At 39.4% G+C, this 17,530-nt stretch overlaps 2 protein-coding genes across 2 annotated transcripts in view; one reads left to right on the top strand and one right to left on the bottom strand.

Moving 5' to 3' along the window:
* rsu1 (Ras suppressor protein 1) overlaps positions 1 to 14,133 on the bottom strand; it is a 31,244-nt gene extending 17,111 nt beyond the window's left edge. The window contains exons 1-8 of the mRNA XM_020615306.1: positions 13,993 to 14,133; positions 13,593 to 13,707; positions 13,308 to 13,358; positions 9,713 to 9,833; positions 6,612 to 6,730; positions 4,963 to 5,045; positions 3,143 to 3,257; positions 2,851 to 2,983 (exon numbers count right to left, since the gene is read on the bottom strand). Of these exons, the coding sequence (XP_020470962.1) occupies positions 2,851 to 2,983; positions 3,143 to 3,257; positions 4,963 to 5,045; positions 6,612 to 6,730; positions 9,713 to 9,833; positions 13,308 to 13,358; positions 13,593 to 13,701 (731 nt within the window). The 5' untranslated portion in view covers positions 13,702 to 13,707; positions 13,993 to 14,133. The remainder of the gene's footprint in view (positions 1 to 2,850; positions 2,984 to 3,142; positions 3,258 to 4,962; positions 5,046 to 6,611; positions 6,731 to 9,712; positions 9,834 to 13,307; positions 13,359 to 13,592; positions 13,708 to 13,992) is intronic.
* Positions 14,134 to 15,711: 1,578 nt separating this feature from the next.
* trdmt1 (tRNA aspartic acid methyltransferase 1) overlaps positions 15,712 to 17,530 on the top strand; it is an 8,617-nt gene continuing 6,798 nt past the window's right edge. The window contains 3 exon segments of the mRNA XM_020615288.1: positions 15,712 to 15,999; positions 16,448 to 16,590; positions 16,830 to 16,906. Of these exon segments, the coding sequence (XP_020470944.1) occupies positions 15,936 to 15,999; positions 16,448 to 16,590; positions 16,830 to 16,906 (284 nt within the window). The 5' untranslated portion in view covers positions 15,712 to 15,935.

Genomic DNA, 17,530 nt, shown 5'->3' with positions numbered 1-17,530 from the left:
CCTCTCTTTCGTCTTTCTCTCCTCTGTTCTCTCGATCTGCCTTTTTTCCGCCTTTCTCTCCTCTGTTCTCTCGACCTGCCTTTATTCCGCCTTTCTCTCTGTTCTCTCGACCTGCGGGATTCACACCTCAGCTGTGTTGCATTCGTAATTAGCAATTCGTTTGTGCACACAGCTGGGGTGCATCCCACTGATTGACTTCCTCCTTATTTATACCTCCGGCAGACGCTCCGCTGTCACCGGAGCATTACCAAATGTACGTGTACTTAGCGTATATCCCAAATACGTGATTTTGATTTCTACGCTGACAGTTTCTGTGCTGTAGATTTTATTATGTACGTTGGTTTTTCTTTTTCCTCGTTTTTGGCTAGACGTCTTTGTTCTCCACGCTGACAGTTCCTGGGCTGTGAACTACATTTTGTACGTCGGTTATATGTTTTGTGTTTGATTTATGGAGACTTCCTCGCTGACAGTTCCTGTGCGGTGGATCTCGTGGTATGTTTTGTGTTTAAGTGTAGCAAAGTGGCATTAGACTTTTTTTTTCCCCCCTGACAGTTCCTGTGCGGTTGCTTTTCATTTGTCGTTCGCCACTCTTTTTTGTTTTTTTGTTTTCATCTGTCCGTCCTCATTCTCTCCTGGGGTTTTTTTGCCATCAGTCCCATGGTTCACCTGTTTGTTCTGATTTCCTCCACCGTCTCTGCTTTACCCGGACTGTATAAGTACATGGACTTTATTGTGTTCTTTTGTCACTTTGTGTTTTACCAGTGAACCATCTTTTTTTTTTCCCCCTAGCACCTGGATCTGCAAACTTGAGTCCAACCTCAGTTCTCCCTCACCCTCCTGGTGAGGGGGGCTACCATATTAGTAATGTTATGCAGGCTGTTTAGGTGTTTCTAACATGAATAATTTACATGCATGCATGCAAATGTATGTTCTTGGCTTTTATCGTGTAGTTTGGAGGCACAAGTGGAAGGGAAGCTCCACAAGGACAGCCTGTTTAAATGATCATATTAAACAAGCTGACTATTATTTTAAGAAAGAGAAAACTAAGAGTCAAAGAATAGGCACAGCTTAACATACTATTTGTGCATTTTGTCACTTTGGATCAAGCAGTAAGTAACTTCTTACTCAAACAGCTGGGCAGTTGATCATTTGTCGTTCTTATTTCATGTTCCCATGTGCTCATTTGCAAGTGAACCGATGAGAGTTACAGATAAATGCACATGTTGCTTCTATGAGTGCTGACCTTAAGGTTGTCAGTGACTGAACACAATGACAGAGTGGCAGTCCATGATACAGGGTAGCTAAGCTCTCCATCATCCAGCATGGCAGACACAGGTGACTGGTCAATTTGATCTGCTTGTCACTAAGTATAATGTATAGCCTTTTATTCCTAAATGCAAGTTGGAAGTTCATGGCTGGCAGGGTAGAATTACAGTTCAGTGGTTTTACAATTAAATGGTTGGCTTTCAGTGGGGAAAAATTTGCAGTATACAACAAAACAAAGCACACAGTGGTCAATAGCACCACCGTGTTAAATAAGTACAATTCCTGTTTATTTAATTTACTTTTATTTGGGCCAAAGTCTAAAAAGAATTAAGAGGATTCCCTCCACACCTGCATAACCTAATTATAGTAAATAACTGTAAAAACAATTACACTAAATAAAAGTTACTGTAAAAACTTTCAGGCAGTAAATTCACACGTTTTTCTCAAAAGTGTACAATGAGACATATTATTGAATTTGATCAAATTTCTCTGACATCTGTAAATAATTGGAGATGAACATAAATGACAAAGTGTATGCTTTGTGCATTTGTTATTGTTATAATCTGTTATTAAAAGGTTCTGCAGTTTATATGGCTTACTGGAATCCGCACTAACTGTCTCAACAGGAGGGGCTGAAAAATCACTCTTGCGTTTTAAAGTTAAAGACCTATAAATGAAAATTTATTAAAAAATAACAGTCCTTGTTTACTGAATATAAATAAAAGTTAACAACCCCAGTAAATCAATGTACAGGAAAATGATGTAGAAACTTAATCCTAATCAGAGTTAACGACTTATTAGTGGCTATGAAGTGTCAGTGAACTGACATTTAAAATAAGGCCTGTGTTTGTTGTTGCAGGGGTTTTAGTGCATGTATTTACTGTTACTGCGTAGATAGAAGACTCACTCACACACTATCTCATACGAGCATGCAAACATAATATGGAATGGAATATGGCCCAGACATGGTATTTCTGTCTCACTCACATACAGTCACATAGTGCAGGGATTAGTTCAAGAGCATGCCCCAGAGCAGCAGTTGGAAGCATTCACACAGAGGATTTGCAGCATCTCCTCCTGTCTGGAACAAAGAATTAATAGCAGCCTACTGTTTCACAGTGCAGCCCCCAACATGTCCCTGTTCACCAAAGAATTACATTTCTGTGCTCCAACATACACCTGTAAATTTCACATCAGACATTATAAACTACACCTCAAATAGGAGGCAACTGTTTCATTAGCTTTGGTCACAGGTCCTGGATTTTAGGTTTAAATGTGTGCATTCCTTATTCTAAATTTTACTTTTTATTAATTTACTATTAATCAAGTGTTCTACAAGAACAAAATCAAAGATGAACCACCCAATCCAAAAATTAGTTTTGTGTTCAGCACAACTTTAGAATTGTTGGTTTGTGGAAGCTTCAGTTGCAAAGCTGCAACATGAAGTGTTTGCATTAAGCAACACCTGAGAAAATTGAGGCTGCTACCAATAATGTGGCCTGGCAGTTAACATCCAAAGTTATGTGTGTATGGTCACACTGTGTGTGTGTGTGTGTGTGTGTGTGTTAGTGTGTTAATACTTACTACTTATAAGTCTCTGAGCGAAGATATTCAAATACATGGGAGATGCCCAGCTGGAACTGGTCTGCAATTGGTGTGACCCAGGGATTATTCTCTGCTTTGAACACCTGTTTTGGACCAGTGAGATCCAAATTACCTACAGACAGAGAGGGAGACACACAATACAACTGAACTGATCACACTGGTTAACTGTTAATGTTGGAAAGTAGCCACTGGTTTGTAGACACAAAAACACCACTGCTGTAAAACCAACAGCCGAAGTGTAATGTGCGATTTTGTATTTATGGTACTGTACCAAGTTCAGGTGGCAGGACAGTTAGTCTGTTGCCCTGGATGTGAAGCTCTTTCAGTTGAGCCAAATCCCCAATCTCCTTAGGCAATGAGATCACATCATTATCCCTCAGACTCAACTGCACAGAAGGAAAAAAAGACACACTCATTTAACACAAGATCTGATCCAGAGAAACAACATGATCATAAGTACGAATTTGTTAAAAGCACAAATACTTCCAGCAAATTCCAACTGTTTTAATTGAAAATCTCAATTGTGAAAGAAAAAAAACACTGATAGACACTAGCATACACTTAAATCTATACATAAACAATAAGGGGACGGGTAGACCAGTGCACTAAACAGAAAGTCACTTTCGGCTTTTCCTGTTTAGGGGTCGCCACAGCGAATCGTCACACTGACGACTTGCATGTTGACATTTGGCACATGTTTTACACCAAATGCCCTTCCTGACACAACCCTGATTCAAACCCAGGTTGCAGCAGGGAGAGCGCAGTGCCTTAACCACTAGCCTACCAGGGACAGCAGACCAGTGCGCTAAATGTAACCCATAAACAACATCAGTTCTGATTTAATTGCTTCTTGAAAACCTCAGTAAATGGGCAGAATTATATGAATTAAATGTGAGTAAGTGCACGGAGAAAAACTAATCTTCAAATTTCTTATGAGATCTTTAAAGAGGTTTTGCATTTAGGTCTAGTTTGTGCTGGACGTGCTTTCTTTTTCTTTCTTCTTTATTCAATTTAACCGGGTAAGGCTCCATTTAGATTCCAAATCTCATTTTCAAGAGAGGCCTGGCCAAGACAGCAGCATTAACAACACATTTACAGTAGAATACAGAACACAGTCCAGGCCATACATTTCATAATTTGAAGGGCAAGGCCATTTGGTCTTTAATTTCACACATTTTCAGAGGGCACACAGGCTGCTTGACTGGGCACAAGGCCCATAGACAAATGACATGTATGTAGGTATGTGTACGTAGCTTATATGTATACAGCCTGAGCAGTGAAGTTACAAACTACGTTTAGGGGTATGTGTTCAGAATATAAATACAACATGCAGTATTTGTAGAGATGTTTAAGGGAAATATGCAGAGGTATTTCATGTGCAGCATTGGAAGTAGAAGTGATTGTGCACCTTTATTATAATTTGGATAGTACCTAGCATTATCTGTGTAAATTTAGACCAAGGCAAACTGAGCTCTTAATCCAGCTGTCAGTCTGCTGATGCTGCTTAAAATCATAGGTTGGAGTAAAAATTGATGTATTAAGAAGAAAACAGAGGAAAGGGTGTCTAATTACTGTTAATTACTCTAACAGGTGCAATAATGAGGAGTAGAATGACCAGCACTGTGAAAACTAAAATTAAATGTAGACTGGCTGTCTATTAAACCTTTTACACAAACTCTTTCATTTCACAGTATAGGCTAACGTTTCACATCAAAAGACTTGTAAAACAATTAAAAATAGCATATATACAGGTAATAATAATTCAGTGCTGCTGATTTTGCATATGCAGTATTTCCAGTGGCAGAGAAAGCTACCTTTAACACTAAATGTAATGTTTACCAACCTCTGAGTTTTCTTACAGCTTGCGGCTTAGGGTTGAGTTCGGTGACCTTTCATTTTATCAATAAAACATTATTACTCTATCCACTCTTATTACAAAGATCTGTTTTTGGCATTTGCGAATTGATTCAGAATTGTAAAAGTTAAGAATTACAATTTTTAAGTGAATTGATTTTTTCACCCACCCCTACTGGTAACTCATGTTCCCAACTGCCTTGGCACACCCTGCAAGTTGTGTTGGCTTTATCTTACTATTTGTAACTTGGTCAGCTTCCCGATGTCAGCCGGCAGAACCTCAAAGTCATTGTCACTCAGATAGAGAGCACGAAGAGTGGCTGCAAAACAAATATGGCTGTTAGTCTGTGTGTGTACTTCTATGGCTAGCTTTGTGAAGACCTATTTGAGTTTTATACCTTAGGAGTGAAGACATTTTGGGAAACTGAGGACATTTTGGCCCATCCTCAATTTGTGACACCACTTCAAAGGGCTGGTTGAGGGTTAAGACCTGGTTTTAAGGGTTATGGTTATGGGTTATAGAATTCAGCTTCAGTTAGGGTCAGGAATTTCATTGTGCAGGGAATGCAGTATGTTCTCACAAAGATGTGGGTGTGGGGTGTGGGAGGAAGGTTCCTAACCAGTCTGGACTCCAATCAACATCACCAGTACAGCCTGGCTAATAATACTGCCTCACATACTGGACAGGGTCAATCTACAGAATACCAAAGACAACAGACACAGCGAGAAAGCTTTTTCAGTGCACAATGAAAAAAGGGGATCAGCTCACTCAGAAAAGAAGTATTTGTTGTCTCGTGTAAACAAGAAGCCACTTCTGCTCTGGAGTTCTATTTCTCTTTTAATGTAAAATCCATAACATGCTATACATGACTAATACATCTGAGGTATGGTCATTATCAGCTGATTGTACTGTATCAATTAGCCAGGCTCAGACTAGTGGGTAGTGTAGTTACACGGTGTAGTTAGGATAAATGCAGCAGAAGTTACAAAGTCAGTTGCTAAAATATGCTGAAAATTATAACAATAAGAACATGAGTTTGCACAATGAACTCCAATCCCTGAAGGTTTGTTACTAATTTTATATAATGATTTTGGTGTTGATGTTTTGTTTTTTGGGGAAGCTGGAGAGAAGTGTCTGCCTGAGAGTGATCTGTATAAGCTGGCACATACTCATAAATGGTTGCCCAACACAGTCTGAAGCCAAGTTGTGTGTACTAGACAGGTTGGCTATCCTGGCAGGATATGATGGACTAACGGTGCTGTGTTATCCAAACCCCTAACAGTGAAGCAAAATAAATTGTTTTTTATATTTTTTCAGGCTTTGCAGCCTTTATTGACTGAGCAGTGTAGACAGGAAAGCAGAGCACTCAAAGAGGGAGACCTAAGACAAAGATCCGCAGCCGGATTCAGACTACGGCGATCTCGCACATCATCATGCATTTACATGGGAGGAAGGGAGGTGCAATAGTGCACTCTAAAAAAGATTACTGTAAATCTGTTGTGAATATTGGTCTAAAATAATACTACCAATGATAAGTCAGCTACTGCCCAGAGTCAGCAAATGGCTTCTAGTCACCTAAGCAGCTAGTGGCTGATGACGGTTTCTATTTTCCTCCACCTGAGTCAGACTAATACCTTGGTTTGTTTATGAGATAATGAAAGATTGAAAACTTTGTCATTTCCAGTATGATAAACACAAGACTCAGAGTATAAAGTGTGTTTTCATATGTGTGTGTGTGTGTGTGAAGGTGCAGGGTGAGGGTAAAGGCTGGGGTTAGGCATTTAGTTGTGATGGTTGAGGTTAGGGTTAGAGGCCTATTACATCAAAAGAAAGACCAATGTGTGTGTGTGTGTGTGTCTATGAGTGAGAGTAAGTGTGCACTAACTGAGGTAGAAGAAGTTTCCAGGCAGGGAGTTCTGGTTCAGGTTGTTGTAGGTGAGGTCCAACACTTCCAGAGCTGGTAACGAACCAAATCCTCTAGGCAAGTTGCTCAGACGGTTCATACTGTGCTCACAAACACACACACACCAAACATATTACGCACACAAACCCACTACTGGATCATTTGCCTTCCAATTAATGGTACAAGATCTATCCAATCATTAGCTACAGTACACCTGCTTATTCTTGAGGGTCACTGGGGGATTAGAGTAAATCCCACCCTGGAGAAACTACCAGTCAAAGGGCAGACACACTGAAACATTCACACTTACTGTATGTTCTTACTGGCTGGCAATTTATAGGTTTAACCTGCATGTTCTGTACTGTGAGAGGACCCTCTCTCCACACAGCCATATAGCGTACAAGGTACTCCAAAGCAAATGCTGAGAATTATCAGTGTCCAGTTCCCTGAGCTGAATGTACATTAATCTAATACAACAACCATGCAATAAATCACACCTTCATCATGGCTCCAGTATTAGAATTTAGTTCACACTGTTATACATTTATACTGAGAAGTGTTTCTAATCTTCTGTCCTTCTGATTTACACCAGTGAAGGTAAACTATATATTTGTCAGGACATGTGTTAGATGTCTGTGATAAAATTAAACACCTGGGACACTTTATTACAGATCAGCTGACTGACGATGATGACATATATAGGCAGTGTTATATGTATGTTATATGTTATATATGGATTATGGAGCATATGTTATATGCTCGTGGTAACATACTGGCAAGAAAGTTTCACATGTGTTCAGACTCTGTGAAGATGAGCCTATTTACAACACACTGCACTCCCTTGTATAAAGCTCCTCTGTGGGTAGATTTTAAAAAGGTAACAATGCAGAAACTTTGCTTATAATGACTGCATGAGGTTACTGATTAAGGCACCTAGGTATTGTAGTGCAAGTGACATGTTAGTTCTTTACAGGTCTTGCTAAGAAAATCAGTTTATAAGTTTATTTGTCGCTTGAATGACTCCTGTAATGTTATCATTATGTCACTGACGAATCCGGAAATGAGTGCTAGGCGATACCAGTCTTTCATATGGAAGTACTAGTATTAATGTTATGTTGAGCCCTAGAAATGAGTGCTAGGCGATACCAGTCTTCCATGTGGAAGTACTAGTATTAATGTTATGTTAAGCCCTTGTTATCTTTGTTATTTTGTTTTTTGTGATGTATGTCTTTGGATGGATTTTTAAAAATCTGCTAATAAAAGATGATGATTATGATGACAGTTCAATATTTATTATGGCAGCATTGTTTGATGGTGTATTTTCTCACAAATGTAGCTGTTAACAAACATTCTCTGTCAGCACTGAGTTATATATTTGATATGAGGAGCTGGAAGGATCATTTGGGTCTCTCTTCCCCCGTTTCAGGACATCTACTAAGAGAAATCTTTACAAAAGCCTTCTAGCATCATAAAGGACTCTTCCCACTCTTTCTCACTGAATGTTCTCTTTTCAAGAAAAAGACAGATTAACACTATATCCTTAAAACCAACACTCAGATCCTGACTCATATAACTCTGTGCCTACAACACAAGAGGAAGTTAAATTCTCTGAGCCACTGCGATAATATTCAGTTACAGAAATTACCTAATCTTGAACTCATGTTTTCAAACTCATGGTTTCATAGTACTCGTGTCCTCAGTGGTACATGTTTGTGTTATTTGTTTGCTGCTTGTCCTTGTGGACTAAGACAAGTAAGCAGCTAAATAAGGAGGAAGCAGCTCAAAGACCCGGGCAGACAGATTAGCAGACAGGGAGGGATTGATGCTCTGAAAGACAGCTGAGTTTATGCACATTTACACCTGTCTGTGCAAGCAACTGGCAGGTCATAGGGACAACTGTTCTATTTCTATTCTCTTACGTATGTTTGACAAATGAGATTAAGCACTCAAAAAGTTCAAACACACAGCTGCATATCCACTGGCCAACACACACACACACAGCCAAAAGAAAAATAAACAGAGGATGAAAAGTGAATGCACATCCTGAATAGCAGTATGAGGCTTACACTAGCCAGATGATATTTGTCTGTGGATCAATACGCACCAAAGCTTTCCTCCTAATCCTACTGCCACTGACACTATACCTGTGCGAGCCTGAACTCATATCTTGATACACACCTAAAGCATTTCTATCCAACAGGTGAGGAGCTGAACCTCCTTCACTAATTTGTTAGGGTATGTTCACATTATCGCAGAAAAACAAAGGTCTCATACTGCATGTTCTGCACTGGTCAGCACAGTCCAAACTCCCAGGGCGCTGTACGAAAAGGTGCTACCTCAGCTACACTACTAATGTTGCCAGCAGTTGATCACTGCATTTCAGAGATTCAGTGTTTTTAACAGTCTTAGTAGCTCCAACAGCATGCTGATATTTCTCCAGTTACTCTGTCTGCTCTAAATATGAGGGTCATTTGTTATTGTACAGTCTGAAAAATTCCAAAACACTAGTAGGCTAATTACTATCCCACCAGTTAAAGCAGTGACTGGTTGCACCCACAAAGATCAACAATGCAACCGGGGGTCCATGTTCAACAAATTGGAACTTTTGGCGCACCACCTCTCTGCACCACAGAAGTCCATGCAGGACACCAGATAACAGTGATGACATGTACACAAAAGCTGTTTTACCATGGCAATGTGATACTTTACACATCAGGCAAATCAAGGACATTTTAGTTGAGGTTCAGGACTCAAACTAAGTCTGATTAAACCTGTGGATACATCACCCTTTAAAAAGCTCTCTGGTTTTCATGCCGTCCAGCCTAATTTACCAAATCAAGCAGAAAGGCTTAAAGATTCAAAATAACTGTCTAATCAGAGTTGGAACAGGCTGAGGAAGCAGATACTGCAGAGAGTAAATCGGTATCTAGTGACCGAAGTAGAACTTCAAGTGTATGCTTATGTGTGTATATGTGTTTATGGGGGAAACAGGAGGATGATTACACAGTAGAGAAGTCTGGCCTTACGGCAGCAGCAAATGTGTGTGTGTCTGTGGGCGTGAACAAACTGAGGACGAGACATACCCGAGGTTGAGGTGTTTCAGCTTCTGAAGACTGCTGATCTGAGTCGGCAGCTCTTCAATCTGGTTGTTGAACATATTTAGAATCTCTATGTTCTTCAGCTCAGAGATGTTAGCAGGCACCGCTAGAAATCACAAACAGAGGGGAGAAGCCTATCAGACGGACAGATACACACACACACACTTCTCCAAAACGTTCATAGCATTTCATCTACAGCTAATACGTCACAGAGTGTGGTTAGCCCTCACCAGCACCCCCAGCTCCTGACAACCAACTCATCATCATTAGCTGCAGGGCTCTGACAAACCTCATGTAATTAATAACTCCATTAGCTGCTGTGTTGCCTGGTTTTACATGTTCACATTTGAATGGGAAAAATATTGCAGTTTCTTTCTCCACTACCATTGGTTTTATTCCCCCATGGTCCGCGGCCACAGAGGCGGGCTCAGATCAGTTGACTGAGGATATGGCTGGAGTTTATCAGATTATATGTTGATCAATAGAGGAAGAGAGAGACAGAACCATTCTGAAGAGGAAAACAGAAAACAACCAGGCTCTGAATTGTATGAAAGACTTGAGAGAGTATAGACCTACTGCTGTCTGTGATCACACAACCCCAAAAAGGCAGAATCTCCACCTCTCCGATCTCCTAAATAATGTTGTGTCTGATGAGCTGATGAGTGGAAGAGATGAAGTGTGATGAGGGCCAGGAGGGAGAAAGAGAGGGAGATAGGAGAGTGATGATTCTTAACTAAACTAACTTTGGCAACAAAAGAAAAATTTAAACTGTGGAAGCAAATTGCACCACTGTTAGCTATATTGATAGAAAAGCCTGAGCCATATTATATGGCCCATAAATCTGCAGCTTTATTCAGTAAAATCAGTACTTTGATTTCTGGTTTTTGACAGCAACAGTAAATTAATGACAATACTCCACATGTGCAGATTCATTTAGAACGCTTGTATACGCTTATAGGTCCACCACTTCAAAACTGGGCCTAAAGAGAAAGCATGATAAACACAAAGTGCACTGACAGAGGTGATGAGGTCTAGCTCAGTTTTCTATAAATAACCGAGCTGAGCGACATATGGGCAATCTTTTCATCTCCAGCAGCAGATTAGAAAACACAACGCCAAAAAGATGAACATCTCACTGAATCATCAGGCACAAATGAAAAGGTGCATCTCCAAATAGGTTTTAGTATCTGTGTACAATACATTATCAGTAAATTGAATCCAGCAACAACAACAAGAAAAATGGACTTATCTCAAATCAAGTGAAATTATGTTACTTAGTAAACACCCATAATTTTCACATTGACAACAGAAGACTGAAGTCACAGTGGAGAGGAAAAACCAAAAAGCAAACGATCATGATGAGAAACACAACATGCACTGATAGGGAAGAATAAAGGTCAAATGAAACTGAATTAAAACTAAATTGAAACTTTCATTAGTTTCTAGCTATGACTGCAGCTTTCAAGGCTCATTTATACAGTATACAAACCTGAAGTATGTATATGGTTTTAATACAGTAAATGACTTTGATTTCCATATCCTTCTCAGCCCTGTTAGTGTGACCCAGGGAGCTGCTGGGTTTTCAGGTTGTATGTTGGTGTGTTTAAAGACAAAACTGGAACCGGTCACCTGCACTGAGTGTGATGACCACAGTGGAGAGGTTAACACTGTGCCACAGCCAGCGGATGCACTCCCTCTTGCCCTTCTAATGAAACACTCTCCAAATGTGATTATAATTCTTGACCACGTTCCTACAGCAGCACAGCCTCCATCCTGTCTGACCCAGTGCGGCTGTATCTGCAGTATCACCAAATGATGCTGGATAAGATGGAGGAGGGTATGAGATAGAACAAAACACAGTGATAATTCCGGTGAGATTTCCCTTACAAGGCTGGACTCACAGAGTATACCTTGAGAGCTACTGGAGGTGAGTAACTACACCAATTATATTATTCCCACTTCTGTTTGAATTGGGCTACAAATAACCACACATGTGTGTAATCTCTTCATCTATGGCAGCAGATTAGAAAACACACCAGAAGCTGAATATGTCACTAAATCAGTGAGCACTCACTCATCTAATAAAAATAAAACAGAAATCAAATGTCCACCACATCACTGTCTGCTATGTTTTTATGTGGATGGTCTAACAATCTCTGTTAACTAAGGTTATCTAATAAGAATAGTTTTATTGTTTGCATAGACCCTAACAATAAAGACTACAAGACTAAAGGCACAGCAGAAAAAGGAAAGTCCATTTCAAAGGATAATAATGTCTAAAGTTCACTTTCCTGAAAGGTCAGAGAAGCAGAAGATAAAAAACAAGTTAGATCTGACCACACTAAAACTCATATGCTATTCCTAACAGTATAGTTTTATAACAACATACTTTTTATAATTAGCCATCACATTTGATATTCAAGTGTCAGAGAAAGTATATTAATAAGGGCCAAAAATTTATGTGGTTATTTGGTTCTTGTAAAGCTGTTTGGGAGTGTCTTGATGGAGCTGTGAGGACCCCTGCTGGTGCAAAACAGCATCACGCCACTTCTTTCTGATTGGCTGATTGTGGAGCGAGCTACGCAACAAGCTCATGCTTCCTCTTCCACAGGAAATAGAAAAACTGAGAGAAGCATATGAGCTGATATATTTACAACATAAGCAAACTATATGACTATGCGAGACTGTGCAAGTATCTCATTCTCTAAACGGAACTGGCTCTGGTGTCAAATCAATCATGATACCAAGTGGTTGTTCTGCACATGTCCATGGAGACCACCAGCTGCATTCCAGTGGGACTCTCTTTTATGGCTAGACTGCCAGAACATCTAGTACAGGTTCAGCACTTAGTCTTCTGGTACACCCCAAACACAGACTCCAACATTACATCTTATACCACAGACGGGGGTTATATTCTCCCCCATTTATAACAGCACATCATATGACCTAGCTCTAAATGTAGGTCACATGACGACACCTGATACAACAACCACTGAAGAAGGTCACAAAATGTAAGTGAAAGCTGCAGTAGGTGGACCCGTGACCTTATATTATTTTGGTTACATATAAAAATGAGGGTAACAGTCTGTGTGTTTTCTAAGTAGAATCAGAATCTGCTTTATTGGCCAGGTGTGTCAGACACACGAGGAATTTGAGTCTAGTACATCGGCTCTCAATGTGCATGTACATATCCCCATATAGAACTCTATAGAAGTAAAAGACACTGTTCCTGAGTTCTGTTCCATCCTTTCGGTTCCTGAGCGGTCTTTGATTCCGAATAGTTTTCTGTGTTTTTAGTCACTGATCAGACCTAAAACAGCACTTCAATAAAACAGCGCAAGGTTGGTAGGTCGTTTCAGGTACACAAAACATGTACCACAACACAGGAGGTCCAATCTGAGTAACGATCAGTTGAAGATTCCTGACATGCTGCATAACTACTGTATTTCTAATATTCACAGAGATGATGTTACAACAAATTTGTCCTTTGTCAAAACAATTGTATAGGTAAACAGAAACAGAGCCAGGTTAAACTGTATTGGACAACCTCACACCTGTCTGACGGCTGGAAGCAGCTTACCTGTGATCTTGTTGTGGCTGAGGACCAGCTGAGTGATGTTAGACAGAGTGACTGAAATGACAGGAAGCATTAAGTCAACACACTGCAACTCATCAGTTTGTTTAACTGGTTTCATGCATCTCACAGATAGCCTATTGAGTAATTATACTAATTAGCCTAATTAGACATATCCCACCATTAGAAACAAGTAATCAAATCTGCGTTTGTATTTTCTGTCACATTTTCTTATAAAATTAAAAGTAGCCTATGTAAAACGAATAAGGACGATAATAATAGCAGTCTTACACAGTCCTGGGATGTCTAGCAGGTTGGAAATGCCCCTGTCGCACATCTCCACCTCTGGAAGGTTCTTATCGCGACTCTCCTCCACGATCTTCTTCAAAGACTTGGACATTTTTTTCTGAAAACACGACAGCACGTGTAAACGTTAGATCCCAAGACTGGTGAGTAGACAGTTATAGGCAACATAAGAAACAACTGGTTAAGGGTTCGGGTGCAAGCTATGTTCAGAGTAGGATAAGGGGGAAACACATAATAAACTTCACTTCCCCTTAGTATCAACCTCTAATTCTTACGCTTACTCTTGTAAAAGTCGTCTTTCACACACACTGCCAACAACACAACACGTTTAGCGACAGGCTGAAGGTAGCTGTGCGGATCCATGAAAAGTACTGAAGAAGCTTACCGTTTGTGAAAAGACAAAATACTAGCTTTTTAATTCCTGGTAGAGACTCAACTTCAAGCGCATGCCCCACCGAAAATAATGTGAGCGCTTCTATTCCATAATAGGATATTTCCCGTTCCTAGATAAGGTTCAGCCACACTTCCGGATGAAATTCGTCTCCAAACTACACCCAGCAACAGAAGTACAGAGTTAAATTTATCCATTAATAAAAACGTAACACATCTGATATAACATGCAAAGCAAAAATACTATCACTCAAGAACGTGTTTCAATGTAATATTCTTCTAAAATCCCATAACTATATGTCTCATAAATGGAATTGAGTTATTTCCATGTTGTTTTTGTCCTTATAGCATATAGTAGTTTGTATGATTTAATAATGAATATTCCTGTAATTGGTTTATTAGCAAGATGAGAAAACACGTGTAAACCTTCAGTATCAGATTTGTTGGGCAAAGCAGACTCCTGCATTCAGAAGATTTTCTTTATTTTATTTTGTTAATGACCCAATAGCCAACAAACAGATGATGGTGGTAACCCTACTTAATCCTCAGCTGTTGTCTACCTTTGATAGGAATATATTTCTATCTATCTATCTATCTATCTATCTATCTATCTATCTATCTATGCTTCATCCACATGTTTTCTCCTCATAAAGCTCTCTCTTATAAAATAACTATATTCTTTTTAGGAATAAACCCCTGTTGGTTACAAATAAATACTGTCAACATTTTGTCTGATGTTACAGAAATATATGTGAGGAAACCCTTTTGGCGTGCCCTTTCTCATTACTTTCAATTTATATCAAGCTCATATTGGTATTTATTGTTATTTATTACAATTGACTATTGTATTGAATCATATTGCTTTTATTCCTTAATTTATAAATATTTATGTGCATGTGTGCACTTGTTTTGTACCCTACCTAATATGTTGTTATGTGTTAAATAAACCTGGTTGGAAAGTAACTAAGTACATTTACTCAAGTACTGTCCTGTAAGGACAGTTAGGAAGTATCACTGCTGTACTTGAGTTTTTTTCATTTTCTGCTACTTCATACTTCAACTTCACACATTTTAGAGAAACAGATTGTACTTTTTAGTCAGTACATTTATTTGCTAACTTTAGTTATTAATTACTTTTCAGAATGAGATCAATAAAACCAAATATTATAAAAGAAAGACTTTATTGATCCCTGGTGGGAAAGTCACAAGCTACCCAGCGGAACCAAAGAACTACTAGTTGCAACATTAAATGTGATTTACACAATAATACATTAATAATTATAGTCCAATAATAATAATAATTTGCAATTGAGTACTTTTATCTTTAGTTCTTTAAGTAATTTTGATACTAATACTTTTGTATTTTTACTTAAGTAACATTTTGAATACAGGACTAGTCAACAAAGTATTTTTATATTGTAGTATTGCTGCTTTTATTTAAGTAAATAGTTTGAGTATTTGTTCCACCACTGCAGATAAAGTTTTGTTTTACATAAAACGTGTTATAGTGACATTATTTTGTTCACTCCAATAATAAGGGTAGGCTGACTGCATTATTTGTAGTATACAGTAGGAGGACCTAAGAAATAAGCAGCTGAGTGTAATTCAGTCTCCATATCAGTTGGTGGCGTTAATGTACCGTTTTGTCGTTTTCCGATCTCCGTAAGACATCGAACTATTTGCCAACCACCATTAAACAAGAGAAGAAGAAGAAGAAGAGCTGTACCAGGTTCAGGGGGGAGAGGGAAATACTATTTTAAGAGGTGGAATGAACTTTAGTTGTCTGGAAGGTGGCGGTAATGCAGCTAAAGCTGGTTGCCAACCGCCATTAAAAACAGCTGAAGAAGAAGAAGAAGAAGAAGAAGAAGAAAAAAAAGAAGAGGAAGAAGAAACTACTACTACTGTAAACACGCATGAGGATGCTGATATGACTGTACTATGGAGAGTCTACGGGTGCTCGAGCTTTACAGTGGGATTGGGGGAATGCATTATGCTTTAAAAGGTTAGTTTGTTGTTGGTACTAATCTGAGCAGGTTTTTATTTCGTCACGTTCTAAACAATACCAACTGGAGACAGATTTTCTTTGCCACGATGTTTTTCATTGTGAAGCAGACTACCATGCGCAACATAAAAGTCAGGCTGGTGTTAGGGCTTAACAGGTTTCCTTTTTATTTCCTACACATTGGGTACGCATTGTTACCATGAATTTACGTTATGCTTTGTGCAGTAGCACCAAAATCCACTCGGTGAAATGCACTTGTATGGTGCGGCTAAAAAGGGCAAAACATAAGGGGACCTATAATAGCCTGGGTATGGGTTGTGAACGTAAACTACCGGTTTTTCGGACCTACCAACTGGGAGTGTTACTTCACTAAATTGTATTCACAGGGGTTTCTTTGGGAGCTGAAAATGTAGGCATGTAATGCAACACTAGCTGAATTAGGTTTTAGAAAATCTTCATTTGTAGTTCTTGTCTTTTTCTTCTTCCAGCATCCCTGCCCACGTAGTGGCTGCCGTCGACATAAACACCACCGCCAATGAGGTCTATAAGCACAATTTCCCTGACACCCCCCTCTGGACCAAGAGCATTGAGGTGGGTGATAGGACACTTTAAGCATGACTTCTTAGTTCTGAACAACACAGTGATTCAAACCTCCATATATCTCAGTGTTGCTCTGCAGTAGACTGGCAGGGTGTTGGACTGACTTTTACATGGCAAGGGGATTCATAACAGTTATAAAGTGAGAGGAGACTATCATAATTAAAATACGTACCTAGAGGAGGTAATTGTTGATGGATCTAAAGCACTCATCTGGGCTCTTTTTTTTGTAGGGCATACCACTAGATGACTTCAATAAATTATTTGTTGATGTGATTTTGATGAGCCCTCCTTGCCAGCCTTTCACCAGGTAGGTCTTTTATACAGTATGGTGTGACTTAGTTGTATAACCATATCCAGCTGGAGAATGTCAAACTGAGTTCAGTTCGAAGTGTTTATTTTGTTTATTTCATATGCACAGTTAGGAAACGTGTTTCCTGTACAATGAAATTCTTACTTTGCCGTCCACGTGAATGCCACAAAATACAAATGAAATATAAAGTAGATAAATAAGTAACGCAAAATCTAAGGCACTTTAAGCAGCAACAGATGCAGCAATATAATAAAAAATATATAGGAATATAACTGAATGTATGCTGCATGGGAGCAGCATGTGCAGCAGAGTCATTGTGCTATTATGCATGTGTAAACTGAAAATGTAAACAGTACAGCATGTATTTCCAGGTAATAAACTCCTCAGCTGTTTAGTAGGAGTCTGATGGCAAAGGGAAAGAAAGAGTTTTTCAGTCTAGAAGTCCTGCATTTCACACTTCTGAACCTCCGGCCAGAGGGCAGAGAAGTGAACAGTCCGTGCTGGGGGTGGGTGGGATCTTTGAGGATGGATGGAGGCAGCTTTCCTACGCACCCTGCGGTGGTAAATGCTCTGCAGAGAGGGCAGTGGAGTCCTAGTGATCTTCTCCGCAGTCTTTACCAC

This window comes from Monopterus albus, unplaced genomic scaffold (genome assembly GCF_001952655.1).
Source record: "Monopterus albus unplaced genomic scaffold, M_albus_1.0 scaffold162.1, whole genome shotgun sequence".
Lineage (NCBI taxonomy): Eukaryota > Metazoa > Chordata > Actinopteri > Synbranchiformes > Synbranchidae > Monopterus > Monopterus albus.
Note: the sequence above shows the minus strand (reverse complement) of the source record. Positions and strands in the feature narration are given on the sequence as shown.